General features: G+C 42.9%; 1 protein-coding gene and 1 long non-coding RNA gene across 5 annotated transcripts in view; both read left to right on the top strand.

Moving 5' to 3' along the window:
- Positions 1–21519, top strand: part of LOC132073135 (uncharacterized) — a 1090256-nt gene that overhangs the window by 960675 nt on the left and 108062 nt on the right. The window lies entirely within an intron of this gene.
- Positions 1–21519, top strand: part of GMPR (guanosine monophosphate reductase) — a 42213-nt gene that overhangs the window by 6691 nt on the left and 14003 nt on the right. Inside the window, exons 4-7 of the mRNA XM_059478303.1 lie at positions 378–551; positions 8208–8289; positions 10629–10735; positions 16233–16275. Coding sequence (XP_059334286.1) covers positions 378–551; positions 8208–8289; positions 10629–10735; positions 16233–16275 — 406 coding nt within the window. The remainder of the gene's footprint in view (positions 1–377; positions 552–8207; positions 8290–10628; positions 10736–16232; positions 16276–21519) is intronic.

Consider the following 21519-nt stretch of genomic DNA (forward strand, 5'->3'; position numbering starts at 1 on the left):
ATTTTACTCTCTGACAGTGCCCCAAATTTTACCTAACTTCCTGGAAATATACCAAGTTAGGGCTTCATCTTGTGTTCATGTTAATATGAGAATGGCTGAACTTGATTGATCTCAGATGATTATATATGCCAGTGACAATCCACTTGTGAATGAATGCTAGAAAGCTAATTTCCCTCTCTTTTATATAATTTAAACTAGACAGAAATAGCCCACTGATTTTCCCAGGAAGGTATTTATTTCATATTACATAGTGTGATTTTTCACTAGTTACCAGCACAAGTCCTGCCAAGATTATGCAGGAAAAGACAAACAAATTGTGTGTGTTTATGTCAGTGTTTGCAACCTACTACTCTGTTTTGTTCTCTCTGTTTTTTTAGCATGTAGCAGCAAGCTCAGGTAGTGGACAAGAAGATTTGAAAAAGTTAACAAGTATTCTAGAGGCCATTCCAGCTATCAAATACATCTGCCTGGATGTGGCAAACGGCTATTCAGAGTATTTCGTGGAGTTTGTGAAGTCCGTCCGTGCCCTGTTCCCACATCACACCATTATGGTAAGGGTGTAGAAAGGGTGGAGGTGTGTGTGTGAATTCTGGCCAGGAACAGGACCCAGAGTTTGACTGGTAGGCATCAGAAATTGGAAGAGGAAGAGAAGCAAGGAAGGATGTTCAATAACAGTTTGATATTGTCCATTGCTGATGATTTCTGTGGGAATGTTTAGTGTATGATCTGATACAGCTATCTAAATAAGTTGGGATGGAGGACTGGCTGGATCCAGTTCTTTTCCTGCTCATGTCCTCGTTCCCACACTAGATGAGATCTCTGATCATTAAGTGTATAGGTTAATTTTGGTGATTCCAAGCAGAGGTTTGCTGTGCGAATGTACCAATATTTCCGGCCAGCTGGGGCCAGTGATTGTTAGATCACTATGAAGACGGATCAATGCAGACTGATCCTTGCCTGTGATAAGAATGAGAGGGATGTTGGGCTGTTGTGAACAGCATTATAAGGGAGCAAAATGGTCAGTGCTGGGGCTTTTCATGGTGCTTTCTGTGATGTTACTGTGCCATCTCAAAGTGCTAATTCATGCTTCCTTGGGGTCTTTTGCCCCAAAAATAAGATGTTTACATGGACATGGAACTCCTAGCAGAAGAGCACTACTGCTGCTTTCCCAGGGCTCTTGAAGAAATGTGTCTGAATTGTTTCCATGAGAATAACAGAAATCCTCAATCAAGCAGCAGATTGGTAGTGAGGTTACCAGCCTTTCTTCAAGCCAGTGCAGCAAAAAATCATGTGTTTAGGCATCACTCGCCTGCTTTCCCATGCCACAGATAAAGTAAAATATAAATGTAAAGTAAATGTGAAGTAAGAGTGTTCCTAAATGCATATTCTCCCTTTGTTCAATAGAGAATAACATACTCAAGCAGCTCAGAAGAGGATGCATTCCTTTCTCCCATGTCAGAGGAAGGCAGTGTTTTTGCTTTGGAATGATGGAAAACTTGAGTGAGCTGGAATGCTTGTTGGATGCTGGGTTATCATAGGCTGATGAATAGGCATTCTTCAACAGCTGCCAGGAGAGATGGGAGCCATTTTGGTATGATCATATTTCCCATGGCTTTGGAGAGAGAGATTTTGGAACTATGAAATTATAAATGTGGGCCTTCTGAGCTTCTTTGGATCTGAAGTCTTGTCCCTAGTGACATGATTGCTCCAGTGACTTTGTCTTTGAAGGGTTTGGGAGGGAGCTTAAAGCACATAGTTAAGATTATCTTTGTCAGGAGTGGAAAGAAAATTGTGTCATGCCCTCCCCCACCTCCCCACTGATTGCTGGCTTTGCTGACTGAGGAGGGAACTCAACCAAGATGAATTCCTCAGAAGGCAGAGAAGGTCAATGTCAAAGTCAGATATCAAAACCAGATTTTAGTCCAGGGTGCTTAGGCCAGTCTCATCCACCTTCTGCATCTGTTCAGCTGCTCTCCTAGTATCTCTTCTTTTGTGGCTAAGGTTATTGTTACTTCAGGTCTCATTGTCCTGACAGCACCACCTGCTTGAGCACATTTACAGCCCTGACCTGTTCAGTTGCCTTCTCTGATTGTAGCTCCTTTATCTGAACATGGCTTAATATGGCTTATGTTTTTAATCTGCACAGCAATAATTTCCACTTCTAAAAACATGCTAACAAACTTGGGGTGTTCAAAAACCTTCAGCTTTCCAAAGCCTCCAGAATCTGTTCCGTCTCTAAATCAACTAGACACCCACCTCTACCCTGCTTCCAAATTAATTCATGTTCTGTGCCAAAGTGGCCTTTTGAAGCTGTTCCTGGCTGAAATGCAGGAGCTGGTCTAGGCTCCTTTTAATGGTAATCTGGAAGACATGTCCTGCTGCTACCTGTTTGTTCTGACTGCTTTGGTGTTTCTGTGCTATGCCTGCAGTATGTTCTCTGCTGTTGGGACTTTCAAACAAAAGGGTTAGCAGTTAAATAGGAGGTATAAAAATAAAGAAGCTTTCTCATAGCTGAAAGTGATCTCCAGGACCTTGTTTGCTTTCCTCAGCATGACTGTTCATTCCACAGTCAGCTGCAGTGCAATACATAACAGTAACCCAACCCTGGATCTCGGGGAATGTGTGTTCCCAGGGGCCACGTAATGGGTTCAGCGCTGAGGCTGAAAGGGGATGTGCAAAGCAACTGTGGTTAATGTTGTGCTCTCTGTGGCCAATACTCCCCTGCAAACCAAGGATGTCTCTTGTGTAACAACCTTTCAAATCCATGTTTCTGTCTTTTTAAATATTTGCTTTTATAATCACATTGCCTTATTTTCTTCTGCCTGATTCTGACACAAGGTTTTCTCACTTTTGCATTTTGTAGTAATTTACAAAGATCAGTTTCTCCATGGAACACCAAAGGTAGAGAGGACAAACGGGCACAAAAGTACAACATGACTTGTCTTAAATCACTCATCAGGTTGGGAATGGGGGAAGAAAGCATATTTAAGTCTTCTGAGTGTCCCACAAGTGCCTCCCAGAACCAGGAAGATCCTGAGGAGGGTCACCCATTGGGTTTTTTGCTATTGTGCAGCATTATGTGCATCAATTATGCTTGCTTGCTCAAGTCTAAAGAAAACCTTTAGTCAGCATTCATGATGGAGGATCAGAGCCTTTATATTACAGGTTGCATAGTCCTTATTGATTAGTTGGATTGAAGACTTTAGGGTTATTCTGTCACTCTGAAAATCTGTTTACAAGCTAAGTTGTCTTTGTCTGCAAGCTTTGCCAAGTTTTTATCCTGAATTTTTATTTTCATGCTATTCCTCTGTTCCCTGTAGAAGAGCAACCCTGAGGGGAGCAGGGAGTGTGGCAGGAAGAAGACTGAGGCAGGAGCACACTTGGAGATACAGTAGCACCCACAAGATGTGGATCAGAGAGGGAGACAAGCGGAATTGCAAAGCAGAAGCAGAGGGAAACAGCAGGAGCCAGAAATTGTTGCTCCTCCTTGGAGTCAGTAGCAGAACTTTTCTGGGCCTTGGAGGCAGAATGGAGGCAGGATTCAGTCAGAGAAAGCCGTGCAGACTACTCCCAGTTCAGCCCTGGAACACACACCAGAGTAAATGCAATCGTGGCATGTCTACTCTACCAGGGCTGGCATCTGAGAGCAGGGGCCAGGCAGGATCCCAGGATAGGAGTGAGAGATGCTGCTGAGCCTGCCTCAGGTGAGACACAGTACTGAGTGCAAGCACCCACTGAGTGTGGCTCAGCCTTGCAAAGGGCATCTCCATCTCTCATGGTTAAGCACCCCTTACTTTCGTGGGTGGGAAGTGTCCTTTGGCCATCTTCCTGATAATGTGGAGGCACAGACTGTGCTTTCCTCTAGGATACAAGAAGAAAGTTTGAGAACTGTTGTCATAGACACTTCTCCCCAGCTAGATCCATTGCCATTTGCCAGCAGCTTTCAATCAGTGCAGCAGTGTTCCTGTCTTAGGCAGTATGAGTTGATATTTATAGCAGGCTTTCATGAGGCACAGTATCAAATGCCTGACTGAAATTCAGAGGCACTGCCCTATGTGTTCACTAATTTTGTATCTCTGTCAGAGAAGCTGTAGTCTTTATAATCCTGTTAGGTAAAATCTTGATCTCAATAAAGTCAGTAGGGAAATTCCTTTGACTTTTCTGAGGCCGGGATTTTCCTCAGGACTGACCCACAGTTCAGTCATCCTGGATAGTGCTGGAATGACCCTGGCTGGCATTCACTTGGGACCCCATACTGAGTGATGCACATCACAATACTTGCACCAATTGCTTTGTTCCCTGACTACTTGTGTAAACACATGACAAAGTGTATTGCCTGTAGTGACTTCACAGTGTATGTTCCAATTGTGTTCTATTCTTTCAGCTAATTTTAAGAGGGTTTAATTTCTGTAGTCTCAGTCTTTCTATATTGATCTTTTCAGATTTTTTTTTAAGTTGAAGTATTCTGGCTTTGCTGTACCAGTGGGGACTTCAAAAGCCCTTTTGCCTCAATTCAGCTGTCATACTGGTATGAGTGGTAAGGCAAGCATTGGTTTCAGTAAAGCAGAGTTCAGAGTTCAGAAGAGACCACTGATTTCCTTTCAGCGGTCATACTGGGGTCTCTTCACATACAGCTAACTGTGCCTCTCTCATAGTGGTTTTTTTTGTACTCTCTGAGGTCTGCAAAAGGTACCTCAAAGAAGCAAGCCTCTCATTGGCAGGTTGAAGTCTGCTATGTAGAGTTCCACGTCTTCCTTGAAAATTTGTAAAGGATCTGCAGATTCAGAAGCACAGAATGCATGTGTGTACATGCATTCCAGGAAAAAATGTATGCTGGGGACATAAGTGCTTTTCCCTGCTAGGATGAGCATTTTCAACCACCATATGCAGTTCCAACATTTTCTAGCAGTAACTTAACAGTAAACGTCTGGTTAACATTTCTGAAGAGACAGTTTGACAACCCTCTATGCTCTGCTAATAAGAAGACACTGCTGTTTAAGTTAAATACATATTTTACCCCAAATCTCATGCAACTACTGACTTGAATACCTGCTCCTTCCTATTTATGAATCTTTTTAATGTGCTCCAGTGTTTCACCAGGTTGTACTGTGGTGTGTGTCATACAGCACAGGTGGTCATCTGCCTTCCAGAGGTAAACTGTTTCCTTGATGTCCTAAGGGGCACACTCTCCATCACCCCATCTTGGAATGAACAGCACTTAGTATAACAAATTACCCATGAGCAGAAAGGAAGCAGCACTTAGCTGAAGCACTGTACCTATTATATACTCTTTATTTCCTGATTGTTCTATTTTATTTTATTTTTAATCAATATCATGCTCTTTTGAGCAGATTTAAGTGGTCCTGTATCATACACCACAAATTGCTGCTTGATATTCTCATTATTTTTCTAAGTGCTTCAGGTGGCTTGTGAGCTGTTTCAAGCTAATAAAAGGAGGAAGCAAAATTCAGTAAAAATAAATAAATAGTGAAATAGGAGTCAGAAATCAGTAAGTGGAGAACAGGTCTTGCCCAGTATTCCCTGGGTACCCTTCTGCTGACTTCAGCAATAGTTACATTTGAATAAAAGCTGTACTAAGTAAGGACTTTAGAATGTGCCTCCTTCTCTGCCCCTATCAGTGCTGCTACAAACACTTATTAAGTCCTGCAGTATCATTATGTAAGAAATTTCTGAACATCTCTAGATCCAAGTTCAGATCTCTAGAAATGAATAGCCTGTCCTTAGTACAAGTGCAAAACAGGTTATGTGGAAAACAGGAAGTTTCTCTTGTGCAGTTTTCCTGGTTAGGAATGTTCTGTAGACATGAGACAAGCCACAGAGCTGAGATACAAACCAAGCTTGGTTTGTAATTGTCTAAGAGTACTGAAGGAGCTAGGAAATGTTGGAGCAGGACCCCTCTCATCACCTATCAAAGGTCTTGGGAGTGTGGGGAGGATCCTATTGACAGAAGGTGAAACAGTGTTATTCCAGTTTACAGGAGGAATGTGAGGGAAGACCTGGGAAACTAAACACAAAGGCATGGGGCATTGGCCACCTCTGTAGGAAGCCTGTTCCAGGGTTTGTCCACCCTCTCACTGAAGAACTGATTATTCATGTCAGGTCTGAACCTCCGTGAGGGACACAGCTTTGAGCATTCATATGCATCCTGTCCCTGGATCCCAGGGAGAACTCAGCACTCCCTCTCCACCTGCCCTCCTCAGGAAGCTGTAGTGAGCAGTGAGGTCACCCCTTGGCCACCTTCTCTCCAAACTAGATGGGCCCAGTGCCTTGGCCACTCCCCACAGTATCTGCCTTTCAGTCACATCACCAGCTTTCCTACCTTCTTCTGACACATTCAAAGATTTTCATATCCTTCTCAAATTGTGGGCTGCAATTTATGGGATTACATTCCTGTACAATGTTCCCTCAGAGTATGGGAATGCAGTTAGTACAGCTGTAGTGAGTCAGTTCAGTGTGTGCTATGTCAGCATTCATTTGCTTTGTGCAGCCCTTTGCAGAGAGGAAGGCATGGTCTGAAAATGCGCTGGCTAACAGTTTGTTTTCAAATGTAACTCAAAGCATAGGTTTTAGCTCATAAATCTCCTTTGAATAGGATTCAAATGTCATTTGAAATCCTTGCTCTTTGAAGACTGTCTTTTCCCTGAAAATCATCTGAACAGAGGACACTGACTGCTGATCCATCAGATGCACAGTTGGAACACATGCAAGGGCCTGTCTTGTCACACTGAGCTTGCATCAAAATGTTTCTTTAAATGAATAGAAATAGACTGGCAGGTCTCTGCACTTACTGCACCAGTTTTGCAAGCCAATTACCAAGTGTGTGCTCAAAGGTTGTTTTGTAGTTTTTTTTTATTAAAAGTATCAGTAATTTAATCACACTGGCATTCTTTGCATTCACAGCATCCATGAACCAGAAAAATCTGTATCTCATGGTTACTACAGGCCACATACCAAGCCAAGGTTCTGGCAGAAGAGGGCCCCCACTTAATAAACCACATGTGGAAAACATTACTCTAGGAATAGGTAGCACAGTGTCAGGGGAAGCTCTGCAAGTTTCTGCTACAGTTTGGAATAGGTAAATGTTCCTGGAGGCATGAGTAGATCACAAGGTGACTGTGAGCCACCAGTGTGACACAGGCAAAGGCATTCTTCTGTGTCAGGCAAGATATTTCCATAGGAAAGGAAAAAGCCTTTGTGCAAAGCCTTGCTGAGAACTCACCTGTACCACTGTGGATAGTTCTCATTCCTCAGGTTCAAGAAAGATCTGTCTGGTATGACTTCAAGGAAGTCTGGTATAAGGCGAACAAAGATTGAGCAATTGATTGGGGATGTGGAGAGCCAATAGAAGAAGTTTTCTAGAAGAAGCAAGACAAAGGCTGAGAGAGCTGTCTTCACTTTCAGAAAATATAACCATGTAGGCAAAAGGAGGAAAAGACCTGTTGAAGTGCAAGAAAAAATACAGTAAAGAACACAAACCAATTCAGAATTTCTGTCAAAGAAGATGTTACCATAAACAGCATGCTCTCTATATCTCTGCAAAGGGCATGCAGAGGGAACCAAGCCCCTGTTTTTAACCAGTGGCATCACCACAACAAAATGTGTGTATATGGTGTGAATGCTCAGATTTATATCGTCTGTATATACATACCAATTTTTGCACTAATGCACAAAAATTAGAACAATAGTACCTTCCTTTCAGTGGGCAAAATACTGAATCCTAAAGAAAAAATTTATTTTTCAGCATTTTAAACAAGATCTGAACTTCTTCCTGCAAAGCGAGTTAGGCAAAAGGCATGGAGGTCTCTAGGCTGTTCTGGAGAGACAGGTAGGGCAGGAGAGGTGAAGGAGTTCACTGTATATAAGAGAGAAGAATAGCCCCTGTGGTTAGGGATGATGTGGTTGAGAGCCTCTGGGTGAGGATTGGGGTGATGGATGACAAAGCAGATCTGATGGAATGGTAAGGATCAGGGTTTACTGGACTACTTGTTAAATTCATTTGACTCGAGAATTTACCTGGTTTAGTCTTGGTGGCATGTCCAAGGAACAGTATGATGAACTATATTCTTCCATACTCTGCATAGTTCAACTTCTAAAAGCTCTGGTTCAAACTTTGCATTATAATTTTTAGTCTTTACTGCAGTAGTCTTGAAATCTCCTGTACCTGTGATACTGTTCTTTCTTTCTAGGCAGGCAATGTGGTGACGGGAGAGATGGTAGAAGAACTTATTATTTCTGGAGCAGATATTATTAAAGTGGGTATTGGACCAGGTAAGTCAAATGAAGGTGGCTTTTGGTATTGTTAGTAGAGGATAGACGAGTTGTCCAGATGGAACAAGTATATAATGATGTTTCCTTGCCTGTTCGAATGCCAAGACTCACTCAGGTCAATAAAGTACCAGTGAACTTGCACACAGTGCATTTAAGAAATTTACATACTGGGTGCCAGTGTTTCATTCTGAACAGTGTTGCATATTGCACCTCCAGTCAGTGAAGATAGTTGGTTTTCGAAGCACTGGGCTGCCTGAGTTCTTGACATTACCACGGATAACGTGTGTTCTGTCTGGGAACACTTTTCTAGCCTGCTGAAAAGAGGATGAGTCATCCGAGCTAAAGCTCAAAGGATGCTGTGTCTAGGTGTCCACCTCTATCAAGGAAAGATGTGTTTCTGAGTAGCTTTATGATTTGTGTTGTGTCAAGCTCAGGTTATCCCTGTCAATGTCTTCAAAAATGAAATGGTGTTAATTGTGAAATATAGATAACTTTGCCTCTACCTGTTACTATTGCCTGAGAGCTAAAATTTACATTAATGTACTTACATGCTATCTATCACTCTAACATTTCCATGGATAAACAAGAGAACCCTGACCTTCTTACAGTGTTTTCCCTATCTTCCCTTCCCTAATGTTGTTTGGCATACACTGCTGTAATCTTTCTTTTTTTTTTTTCCCCTTCCTTGTGCCTTCCTTCACATGTTCCTTCTTTTGCTGTTTTCTTCTTAGACTGCAGCTGGAGTCACCATGTGTGGGCTAGATTTTAAAGTGGCTAACACAAATGCCACTGACAATATAGCTGTGATCATCCAGTGCAGTGCAGGCAGATTGTTTACTCTGCAGTGCCAGATAGTTATGGTCCATGAATGGATAACTGGAGCAGAGAAAATAATGTAATAAACCTTGCAGTTGTTCCCAGGAAGATATCAAACAATAAATAGTGCAAAATACATGAAGAATCAACAACAGAGATTTCATGGTGTAATTGTCATGGGCAAATTCAGATTTAAAAGAAGAATAATTATAGTTTGTAGCCTCAAACATGGAAATGCGGGTAAATGCTGTACAGTCCTCCCTGGAGATGTTCCTGAACAGATCTGTACAAGTTGACCATGCAAACCCACAAGTAATGAATGTTTCTCCCTCAGGTCTTGAAGCTCTTTTCCAGATAATGATCTATCATGTTATTATAAAGCATTACATACACTATGCAGTACAAGCCCTGTGGAAATTATATTTTTTCCCTATTTAATTAAAGCTAACTTTCTTACTATTTTTCAAGAATTCGTCTCAGTGTTTTCACTTTGTCAGTTCTTTGAAGGATCTTTGGTAACTTTTGCTTTACTGGTAGCTTGAGTATACCTGGATATCAGCTGAGTGAAGGGATTCATATTTCACTGCATTTTGGTTTAGAATCTGTTTTGAAATTCTCGTTATCATGTGGACCTTTTAGGTCTGTATCCTAAATTATAGAACCTAGACTGGCAAAAAGTACTCCTCCTTTTGACTCTTAATTTGAGGGAACAAAATAGAGAAGGTATTCCAAAAGATCCATGTTGCTATGTTGAACTGTAAGTAAATTGGTTTATATATACATATGTCAAATATGTTATATATAGATAGATATATACAGATAGATACATAACTTTATTTTTATCTATATGTACATGCATGCACAATGTATGGATATAAATAATATAGTTCAATGAGTAGATATAGTTCCTATATTTCCCTTGTTGTTGTACTGTTCAGCTTTCAGATGATTACTTATCTCACTTTTTAAATGCTATATGCTGATTTTTTAATATTTCCCAAAATTGTCATCTGCCACATATTCCTGCCTTCAGTATTAAACAAAAGATGGGAAAATTGTTACCAAAAAAATCACAGATTTTACCATAGAATTGCTTCTTTAAACATGCAGAAAAGAGATAAAAAATACTTATTAGAAGAAATAGTCGGGTAATAAATGCTACTGCTGAGTCTCACAGGTTGTGATTCTGGTCCTTTTGCCCCTTCACTTCAGGCACCTCAGTCAGATTTGCTTCCCTGTGATGCAGTAATTCGCTCACTGACAAGCATTACTGATGGGAACTAAATTGGGACTGGCAGTGGAGAAGAAAGGGGGGACATGAGTCTCCTCAGCCACAGGTCCCATGAAGTGGCGTGAGAGCATTTCAGAATTCAAGTTCCTATGTGCTCCTTTTATCTGTGAGAAGCCAGCATTGGCAATAGAGACTTCTTGGGAGAACAGGAATGCTGATAGAAACACATTTTTTCTGTATCATTTCTGTCATCCTGATGAATTATGTATATTCCTCTCGTTCTCTTGTCTAGGTTCTGTGTGTACCACTCGGATTAAGACAGGGGTGGGCTATCCACAGCTAAGTGCTGTTATTGAGTGTGCAGACTCAGCACATGGCTTGAAAGGACATATCATCTCTGTAAGTAACTGTCACCCACTCTGATTCCCACTGTGCAAATCGCTGTGGAACAGGAGCATCAAACAGTCCAGTACCCTGCATGTTAAAGCCTGTCTTTCTGTCGTTCCCAGTTGACTCCTGTATTAGTTCCTAGGACAGTCAGCGGAGATCCAGATGTAAAAAACCAGCTCTCTAACATTTAAAAGATCTGGGTGCCTCGCTTCTGTTTTATTTTTCAAACTCTGCCTCTTCCTTTGTGGAGTAAGCTGTTATGTAAACAGAATAGGAAGCTTGGTAACGTTTTCACTATTGAAGCAAGCTGTAATTCCTATGAAAGACTTCTGTAGGGGTGGAATGTAAACATTGCTTTCCTCAGAGTGTGACTGAGGGGTAGGCAGGCAGGCATAGAGGGGAGTACAAGGGAAAATTATGTGAGCCCATCTGTGCCCTGGTTGGATTGATTCAGAGAGCATCCACACAAAGCACTCTGTGCAGGGGCAGGAGTGTTTGAGGTGACTGTTTTGAGCACAGCTAGCACGTGAGCCACTTATGTTCTCACTAAACTCGGGGGAAATAACAAGCCTGTGGAGGAAAAAAAGCATCTGTCTGTATTGCCTGCTAATGGCAGTTTCCACTCTTGTCAGCAAGACCAGATTCACCTCACAGAGAGAAAGTAAATTGGTAGTAAGCATGGCCCCAGACTGAGCTGGAGTGCAGCCTGCAGCACCCGAAGGTCCTGTGTGCTTGGGCATACACAGGCATGTCAGGCTGGCACAGCCTCTGCAGGCTGCCTGTGAGGCAGCTGCTCATGGGGAGGGCACAGGGGCTCACCTGTGTGCTATGCTCACAGCCAGCAGCCTCCCTCTGCCCCTCTAGGAGAGACCACACACTGGATTTTAGTTCTACTGCCAAGTGAAATCACTGGAAAGCCCTGGTTTCTTTGACCCTGTTGGGACTAGTATCCATGGGAGGAAGGAATGTTCTGTTGTGTTGTTGAGGAGGGAGGTGAGAGGAAAACAAACTGATTGGGGGTGGGCAAAGGGTTTGACTGGATCTCTTGGAGTATGATGGAGCAGGAATATGTGTTACAGTCAGATTTCTCTTGCTCTTTATTGTTAATGAATGTGCAGTCTCTCCTCTCTATGGCTCCTCTATGTGACTTTTGCAGAAAAAAAAAGAAGCAGTCTGTGATTTCTATGACTTGGGCAGTATTGCAAATGTTTCTGTCTATAACAGACAGTAGAATGTGTGCAATAGAGCATGAACACCTCACTCATTACTGTGAAGGCTGCCTAAGTATAGTTGTCATCCTGGCAGTGGTGCTCAGAGACCCATCCTAGTTTTGCAATAATAATTTTCTGCTAGCAGCCCTCAGAAGAATGCTGTTATCCTGATTTTACAAGAAAACAGGGAGTCTGTATTCAGACTGTTGAAAAATTAGATGGTTCTGTACTGTATTTCCTTTCCTGCTTTGGGAATGGATCAGTTCTTGACTTGCTCAGGTTTCAGTGATCCCACACCTATCAGCCCCCATTGGGGGAATGCAGGAAGGCAATTTGATACCTGTCTGCTACCAACATCTGGGCCAAGAGAAATACTTTCAGCTGCAGCTCACATCACTTCAGCTGCAGCTCACATCACTTCAGCTCAACTCTGTCACCTAATCTAAGGAGAGTAAAGCAAGGGTAAGGACATTATGCCTGAATTCTGGAGCATTCAGATGGATATTGGTGTATTTATTAGGGAAAGAAAAGGTTGGACTGCATGGGTGTTGCCAGAGCTCTGGCAAGAATATCATGGAAGAGAGGTACCCTCATGACAGAAAAACACCATATGGCAGCAATTCTAAGTATAGAATTGGGTCTGGTGGCAACAAGTATACATGGCATCCCTCAAAATGTCTCACTGCTGTCTTTCTGCGGATTGAAGAAGGGGCACACCCTACCTGAGCCAAAAAAATCCCTACAGGCAGAGTATTACCGCAGCTATCTATGTCAATTCCCCAGGAGAGAATGTGTCCAGCAGTTTTTGTCATGTTGATATGAAAGCAACAGGAAGGATGTGAAGAGATTCAAAGCCTAACAGCTAGGTTCATGTGGATTGTAGCTAGTGGTGTGATATGGGTTAGTCCCTTGGGGTACTTTCTTGTATCCACTTCTGTCTTGTCCAGTACATTCATCAAATTAACTCCCCTGTCTTGTTATGTTGGTATAATTTCCATATGAAGAAAAAGAAGTCTCGCTCTCAGAATGAGGAAGTGATGGTGCTGAGCACAGTAAAGGCACTGCAGAGAGCACAGCACGACTGAACCCTGATCTTCAGGAGCTCTGCTAGGATGGGACCACAAACTGGGATTTTAAACATTCCTATTACTGAAGTTATCATGTATGATTTTTGGAACTGATTCGTTGACAAGGAAAGTGACAATTTTCAGGCAAACATGATAGTCCAAGTGAACACCTGGTGTCTGTCTAGTCATTACACAGAGAAGTAGGAGGTAAAATTGCACCAGTTACTTTCTTCATGCTAAATTATCTGTAAGACTAAAAGCTCACCTCAGAAATGAATCTTTCATGACTCACTGAAAGCAGAGAGGAAACCCTCCGTGAGATACAGGCATGGTTTCTGTCCCGTGCTGTTTGTCTGGGAGCCACTAGTCTCAGTTTTCATTCTTGCTAATCCATTGGCCTTGAGAAAGTGCTGCAGTGAGTTACAGTGGAGGGGGCCTGCTGGAGATGTTTCTTCTAGGTCAGAGGCAGTCACATATTCTAGTAAGCCAGCAATGTGGGGAATGGAAAGCAGCCCTGCATGTGTCCTCTCTCATGTGGGTGTCATTTGACAGAGATCCCTGTTTCCCCTTCTTCCTGCCTGGGTGATAGGTCACCAGCATTCAGTGAAAGAAATGACTAAGGGTTTCTTCACCCAGCTACTGCCATACTGTCCTTTTTTCCACACAGAAACACACCCAGTATATGTAGTTCAGAATGAAGCGTCATATGTACTGTTTTTACTGCTGTATATGCCACATACATTATATATCTTCTGCATAATAAATAGGTATCTGTTTGTTGATACCAGCAAATAGATAGCTACAGTGCTTTGTAGAAAGCACTGGTTATGCAGTTTATAATAAAGGTTGCTTGAAACATAAATCATACTTATAAACTCATTATAAATTGCTTATAATACTAAATGTTCAACCAGTGTATACTGATTTTCCATGCTGTATTTTTTTTCTTACTTTGGCTAAATTTTGTGGCTTATCTATCAGGAGAACAAGACTGGGGACAAAAACATTACTTCAGCCACATTAAAGTAATTCTGTTGGGAAAGCTGCTTTCCCCTGCCCTTCTTCCTAGCACCCACTTGGCTCAGAATCGTGCTGTCTACAGGTCCCGTGACCATAACCCTTTTCATTAGTCTTGCTTTGGTGTTATGCCAGTTCTCCTGAATTCAGAGGCAGATTTTTACACATAAGTTTGCCCAGGGTTCTGAGGTAGAAGCTGAGCCTGCAGCAAACTCTATAACTGAAGCCCAGCCATCTACAAGTCATTTTGAACCCAGACCCAGGGCCCTGTTGGAATAAGCTGAATTTCAAGGGTTAGCTTCCAAGGCAATGCAGCAGCAGAAGAGTCTTTGTAGACAGAGTGCCTGTTTTTTCACAAGGAATGAAGTGCTTTACTGCATATAGCTTTATTATATAGCATCTTCTGACATAACTGCTTAGTATGCTCCCTTTCTGTTTCCCTTTCTGTGAATCACTGAATTTACCTGCTTATCTGAAGTAACTGAAGACATCTCATCTACAGATACAGAAGGGTTGTAATTCATCATTGTCAGTTACTTTTATCTTAAATGGTAACCGATGAGCTTTTAAGTCTCTTAAGCTGCTCAGCATTTTGTAATTTGGTAACATTCAAAGTGATATTTTTTGAAGCTGGTGATTAATGGTTACACAGTAAGCCCCCCCCCCATCCTCACGGCACCTTTGAACGCATAAAACCTTCATCACTGCCACTACTGGGTTTGTTACAAAAGCCAGATACTGAGCCACCCAAAAACAACTGACTACAACCCACCTACCAGAGAGCATTCAAAGCCAATGTCTCTCAGGTAGTAAGAGTCCTAAAGCTATTCTTTAAAGATTATAAGATTATTAGACTCATCTTTCTACCATGGCTCTTCCTCCCCTGACACATGCACATGCACTCACACCCTCCTCCAGGCTATGACAGACTTGTTAAAGGGAAAGAATTGCACAAGCAGAGCCATTAAAAGGAGAGAGAGATTCAGCTGTCAGCCCAGCACTCATTCCTGGAGCTGACAGCAAGGGTGTCTAAGCTCAACAAAAGGCATAATGTGCTAGAGGTTATCAGCAAATGGAATAAAAGCCTTTAAAGTTCTACCAGGCACTGTTTGCAGTGGGGTGCCCTTTGAAAAGCCACTCACTTTTGGATCCACCTGCTCGGTTTGTGTCTGAATCCTTTTCTGGGCACACAGAGTTTCTAACCCAGAGCCCTGCTGGCAGCTGCCCATCAAAGGCAGCTCTGATACGGCTGATGGAGGGGGTGTCTGGCTGTGCTTGGCCGCAGGTCACGCACAGCCACGCGGTTCTGCCAACAGGGAGGTGAAACAGCATGAGGTAACTGGCCACTCTGGGGGTAGCTTCAAAAGCAACAAAGATGTTGGCAGTCTGCAGTGGATCCAGATCATCAAAGGAGTGAGGAGCTCTCCTGGTACAATGACTAAAGGATCTTTCATCTGGTGCTCGGACTTTTACAAATCCTAAAGAACCATAGCACATGATGAGCTCTGCTGTGTGCCATTCCTTTTTTACAGATCTGTCTCACATACACAACCTCCCTCCCCTCAGCTGAACCCCCTTCATTGCACTGAAACTGAAATGTGTAGGTCTAAAATGCTAAAGGTCCAGAGCGCTGTTGCTTCCTTACCAAGACCATAGCATACAGTAAGGAGTAGGATGAGAGGCTCATTTTCACTTAACCAAAAATTGTATTAACTAGGTTTGTTAGAGATTATCAGATAAAAATCCAACATAACTGATGATATATTCCCTCTTCCCTCCCACTGTGGCCTTTTAATATATTGTAAACTGCTGAGAAATTGTTTTTAAATGTCTTTGGGGCTTAAGGTAGAGGCTTGTGGTACCTCTGCTTCACACAGCCTTACATTAAAATGGCAGGGGATGATTCAGATTGTCAGAGGAGGTTTTGTTTTCTGGTTTCTGGGATTTGGAAGCTTGCAGTCAGGAATTTGCATTGCTGCTGTTACCAGTGGTATTATCAGTAGACTGTACAGTAGAGTAGGTGAGCCTCAAGGAGGTAAGCAGTGGAAAGGATTATTTGGATTCTGTTAAAATGTAGCCAAGATGATACATCCCAAGTGCACGGTCAGCTCTCTTGACATGCTGTTCCTGAGCAGGGGCCACAGCGCTGCAGTGCTCACTGGGTCCCTGAGTGACCTCGTTGCCACTCACTGTTGTTTTTTCTTTGTGCAGGACGGAGGATGCAACTGCCCAGGAGATGTCGCCAAAGCGTTTGGTAAGAGCTGTGTATTGTGACACCCCCACGTGTCTCCAGCGCCCCTGGCAGCAGGGATGCAGGAATCGGTGTGACCCTGAATGCGTAATCAATTAGCCGGAGGTTAAATTAGTCCCTGTAGCTGACTCCAGTGAAATTAATGCACCAGGCATGAATTTGCTCTTTGGAACAGACAGTCCAAATTCTGCAGTGCAAAACATAGAGTGGTCAAAGTGATATTTAGAAATTATCTGCCAGGTGTGGTTGAGATACACCTGCTGTGAGAGTATGAAGAAAACTCGTAAGAGTTTCTTCTGAGTAGGTTTCAGAGATGCCTGTAACGTTGCCAGATCTGGCTGATTTGAGCCCTGAGTGGAAGAAGAGCTGGTGCAATGCATGCTGGACAGAAGAGCAAAACAAAAAGGCAGGCCAGATCCCTGGAGATGTTCTTGGGATTAACTGTCCACTTGAAGACATGAGATTTTATTTATACTGTATCCCCTAGAGCTAGGCAGATGTCTGAAACATCTAAGTTAATAATTAGCAGATTTTGCTTTCATGTAAGTTCAGTGAATTGCACCAGCTCTTGATGATAGAATAGAGCATTTAATCTGTGGGTATGGTCTGTTGGGCATGAGAGTTACGTTGGTATGGGGGGGTCAAAATCATCATTGTCACTTAGCCATAACCTTGTTCAGCAGCACATGGGATTCAGGCACGAAATGCATCCTGAGATGACAAGGCATTTTAAAGGTACTCTCCCACCTCCCAAAAGGCCAGACTCTTTGGAGGTGTCAAGTAGGGTAATGCCTGGAATACAGTGGGACAGCAGAGTCTCTCATGGGATTTCAGGGTGGTATGAAAACAACATTATGATGCAGAATGTCTGCTTTGCAGGAAGCTTTGCAAATATGGAAAGTAGAGGCAGGCCTAAACTCAGATTGCAGATTTGCCAAGAAAAACTCTAGGCCTGGAACTCAACTCCTGGAAAGGTTGAAACCAAAATCTGTCTTCTAAGTTTGCAGACAGCTCCAGTTTTGAGACAGATCACATCACAAGGAAGACTTAATTAGAGAATTCTAAGGACAGCTGTGGAGTGATTGCTACCGGCAAGGAATGTGCTTGGTCATAGGATTTCATATAACCCTTTTGTTGCCGAGTGGTGATGTGATGCAGATACTTCAGTTGGGTGATTCCAACATAGCTGAGCAGCAGCATCCACCCTCTTAGACAGGATTGTGGTAAAAAAATGCCCAACCTCTCCTCAGTCCTCACTCTGACATGGTGCCTGCAGTGAGGTCTTTATTCTGCCTTTCTCTGGCTTCACAGCTCACCAAGTTCTTACTGGTGGTGTGGTCCTTGGGAGCTTGTGAACTGAAACTGTGACTTCACTGTATTCCCAGCTGTCTGCATAGAAACCTGGCCTGTGGGAAAGGTCTTTCTTCAGCAAGAGCATTTCCAGAAGCTAGAACAACAGGGAGCAACTTCACAGTGTTTCAAATGTTTTTCTTTGTAGTGTTTATTACAAGTCTGAAAGATGCCTGTAGTCTCTTTGGACTAACTGAACCTGAACCTGCTTGAAACCTGTGAAGAGACAGTTTTTGGCTTTGCTGTTCATCAAGAGGTGCTGGGATTCCCAGTGGTACATGTCTGAAGGCTGCCACAGGATTATCCCTTGGACAGAGAAGCATCATAAAAGCTGACATTTTCCAGGCAGTAATTGTACTCTTGATGGTAACCCAGACAGATCAGTGTGACTGTGTGTCACAGCTACAGAGCTGGAAATGATGGAGATGACCCTGAGGCAATAAACTTACTGTATCTGGTTATGTACACTTGACATAGACACACTGTGAACATCTGACAAGCTGGACCCAGATGTGCCTTTGTCAAAGGTATGTGGCAAAATAAGCTTTGAGATAACATTGTTACTATCAGTGTTTATTGAATGCTACTGAAGTGGTTGGCTATCTGAACCTCTTAGAGCGCAGCCACCATGCCCAACATTTACAAGTCAAAGCCTTGATACTGAATTGTCAGGCACAGACCTCTGTGCTTGAGTTACATGAATATATTGGATAGCAAAGACCAGGTGATGGAACACCCAGACCTACAGTGTCATCTAGGGATGAAGGCCTGAACAAAGCATGGACAATAGACAAGAAGAGGACTTTGGTGAAAGTAATTGTGCTGTCTCTTTGTGGTGGATCACTGTAAAATCTTCATGGGATGGGATGATTCCCTATAAAGGAGTGACAGAGCATCTATTTGAATTATGGGAAGTATGAGGGAATCCCAGATGTGAAGACAAGCACTGGAAAATGGCTAAAGGTGTGACTGGAGCAGCCAAGTTCATGGAAACACAAGGAGTGGGTTGGATTAAGTGAGAGAATTGTGAAGAACCAAGAAACAGATGTTGAGAAGCTTTAAGGTGCACCTGTGACTTGGTGTCAGGACTCAGAGGCAGATAGGGCATTTTGACAGGGGAGACAAGGTAGAAGCTTATTTAAAGCTGCAAGGAACTGGGAAGCACTGAAGATGAGGAACAGAAATGCTGGGAGAAACATACTTTGGGAGAGACTGCTGTAGTTCTGGAGCTGTTGGATGGGAACCTGCTATGCATTTGGTAAACTGAATGAAAAAGATGAAGGTTGATAGGAAAGGAAAGAGCTGTTTTGATGCAGGAATGAGAGAAAGCATTAAAGAAATTTATGCTGGGCTCTCAGATGGTTCATACAGCTGAACCCTTGGAAAGGCTGATAACATGAGCACATTTCTCAGAATGCTCCAGGGAGGCACTACTGTCTCCTTTTTTAATGATGAGAAGTCAGAGCACAGAAATACTAAGTTCAATTGCCTGAGGTCACATATATTTTTCTGACACAGCCAAGAAAGAATGTGCCTTTTGAATCCTATGCCAGCATCTTTAACACATTACTGCTGTTCCTTACAGCAGTGGTGAGAAGAGATGCAGGAGCAGGGAAGGAAAAGGAAGGAAAAATCATATGGAAAAGTCAACTGGGGACATAGGCTAGTTCCAGATTATACTGGATCACACTGGTTTTTTCTCCCGTTTTCAACAGCTGTGTGTGTACCTACTGCTGCAAAAGCTTCCTGGCTCAGCTGGAGCACAGGTGAAATGTTAATTCCAGGCTAAGCTCTGGTCCAGGCAAACTGAGGCTGCATCTGCCTGGAGGGCTGCCCAGCTCACAAATCCAGGCCGACTCCAGCTGAATTTGTGCAGAGCCAATCTGGTTATCAGTGACTTGTATAATCAGGCATACAAAAGACATCTGAGGGACTCTATCCAGATCCGGCAGAACTGTGTGAGTGCTGCAAGCTCAGGCTGGCGTCAGCACTGCTATTCTGTAATGGCTTGAAAGAGAAGGCACTGTGAAATGTGAATGAGCAAAATCAGCCCAGATACAGCATGGGCCTCAAGGGGAAAGTCAGTGCACGAAAGTGGCATTGTGTAAAACCAGGACGAGTCTGGCCAGCTCTGACTGAGCTGCTGGGATGTTTGTGTGCAACATACCCCATCACATCCTGGGTTATCTAGGCAACAACCAGGTGTTTCCAGTCCTTTACAACCTAAAATAATGGCCATGCTGTCAATCTGTACTTGAAAACAAAAGACTGCAGATGGATGTTGAGAATATCACCAGTGCTTCTGGTGGTTATACAAGAAAAATGTGCGTAAGTTAAAGACCATGCTAAAAGCTGCAACCTCGTGGTAGGATATTAACTGATGGAAACATAATGGAACAGACTTGAAACTTTCAGATATGTTTGCAACACTGAAGCACATTGGAAGGTTCTTGAGAACATTGGAGAAGTATATTTAATATGGGCTTGTCATTTCTGGAGCAGCAGGGCTGCAAGCATGTGTCGATTCAATGTTTAGACGTGCTGCATCTGCTGTAACATAGCTCCTCTCTTCTGGAATAGCTTGATGAATTATGTTGTAGTTTGCAAAAGTTACTCAAGTTGGGTAAGTTTCAATCCTGTAATTCAAACATATTTGCTTCCCTCCCAAAAATAGGCAGCCAAAAGGAAAATAATAAATAGATACAGAAGTGCACAGGATCCAAAATTCTGTGACTTTGAAGTGTAGTTTTCATGTGCCTTTTGCATTATTAATTTGAAGGCTGTAAGACCCACAACCAAAAATGGCACTAGAATTGGGGATCAGGAGGTACTATTGACATGGCAGAATCCAGAATGTCTTTTGGCAGGCTTTTGACTTGTTAAAACACTCTTTGCAGCCTTGACCTCAAATCTGTCCCTCCTTCCTCATGTTTTCTTCCACCCACGAAGAAGACATTAGCTAGGTTTCCCAGGGTACTTGTTTTTTGAAAGATGGAGCAAGGTTGTACTAGGTAGCAACAGGAATTTGCCACCAGTAATTAAAATATGAGTATTCCCTTTGTTTTTGGCAGGCATGAGTTGAACCAAGAGTTTAAAACTCAGCCATCTGAAACAAGAAAGCTCAGGAGAAATCTGCCAGGCAGCTGACATGATAGGATACCTGAATGAGTGCCTGGCTATAAATATTGCTTGTGATGTGCTTTGCATAAGCTTCATTTTTAGTATCCCTTTACCATGGACACAGTGTTCCTTTCAAGCAGGCACCAGGCAAAGGGAGGTGAGGTCAGCAGAGCAGCTGGGTGCTCTGCCCCCAGGCGCTGCTGCCAGCTCTGCTCTTTGGCAAAGGGGTGGAGGGAGGAACTGGCACACTTCACTCTTGTCATGTGTTCTAAGATCAAAATATTCTCAACTTCAGGTTTGGTAGAAGCTGAGCAGATGTGATAGGGATTTCACTTACTTTTCAGATTTCAAGGTCTGGTGCTATTGTTGGGATAGTGACAGAGATCAGAGCAAATCCTAATGCCAGACTTACCTAGTCTGGGGTCTCCCCAGACTTCAGATTTGTTCTTAGGAGGATGGATGTAGTTCAAGCTCATGTGCTTTCTGTGAAGTGTGGTTTATAGCTCAGTTCTTCTGCCAGTTCTGGGAAGAAGCTGAGCAGAGGAGAGGCCTGTTCTGGCACATACACATTGAAGAAGCAGAGAGTATGAACAGGAAAATGCTTTGTTTCAGGGTTGGGTCACCACAGGCTCATAAAAGACTAAAGGCCGAACTTTTCCAAGCAAGACTCCTAGATATGCCAAAATATCAAAGGAGGAGCTGCTGGTGGAATAGTTCCAGCCCAGCTGGAAATACTGGAGATCACAGTAGAAAATTAAGAATGATTCCAAAAACCTT

The sequence above is a fragment of the Ammospiza nelsoni genome, chromosome 1 (genome assembly GCF_027579445.1).
Source record: "Ammospiza nelsoni isolate bAmmNel1 chromosome 1, bAmmNel1.pri, whole genome shotgun sequence".
Classification (NCBI taxonomy): Eukaryota; Metazoa; Chordata; class Aves; order Passeriformes; family Passerellidae; genus Ammospiza; species Ammospiza nelsoni.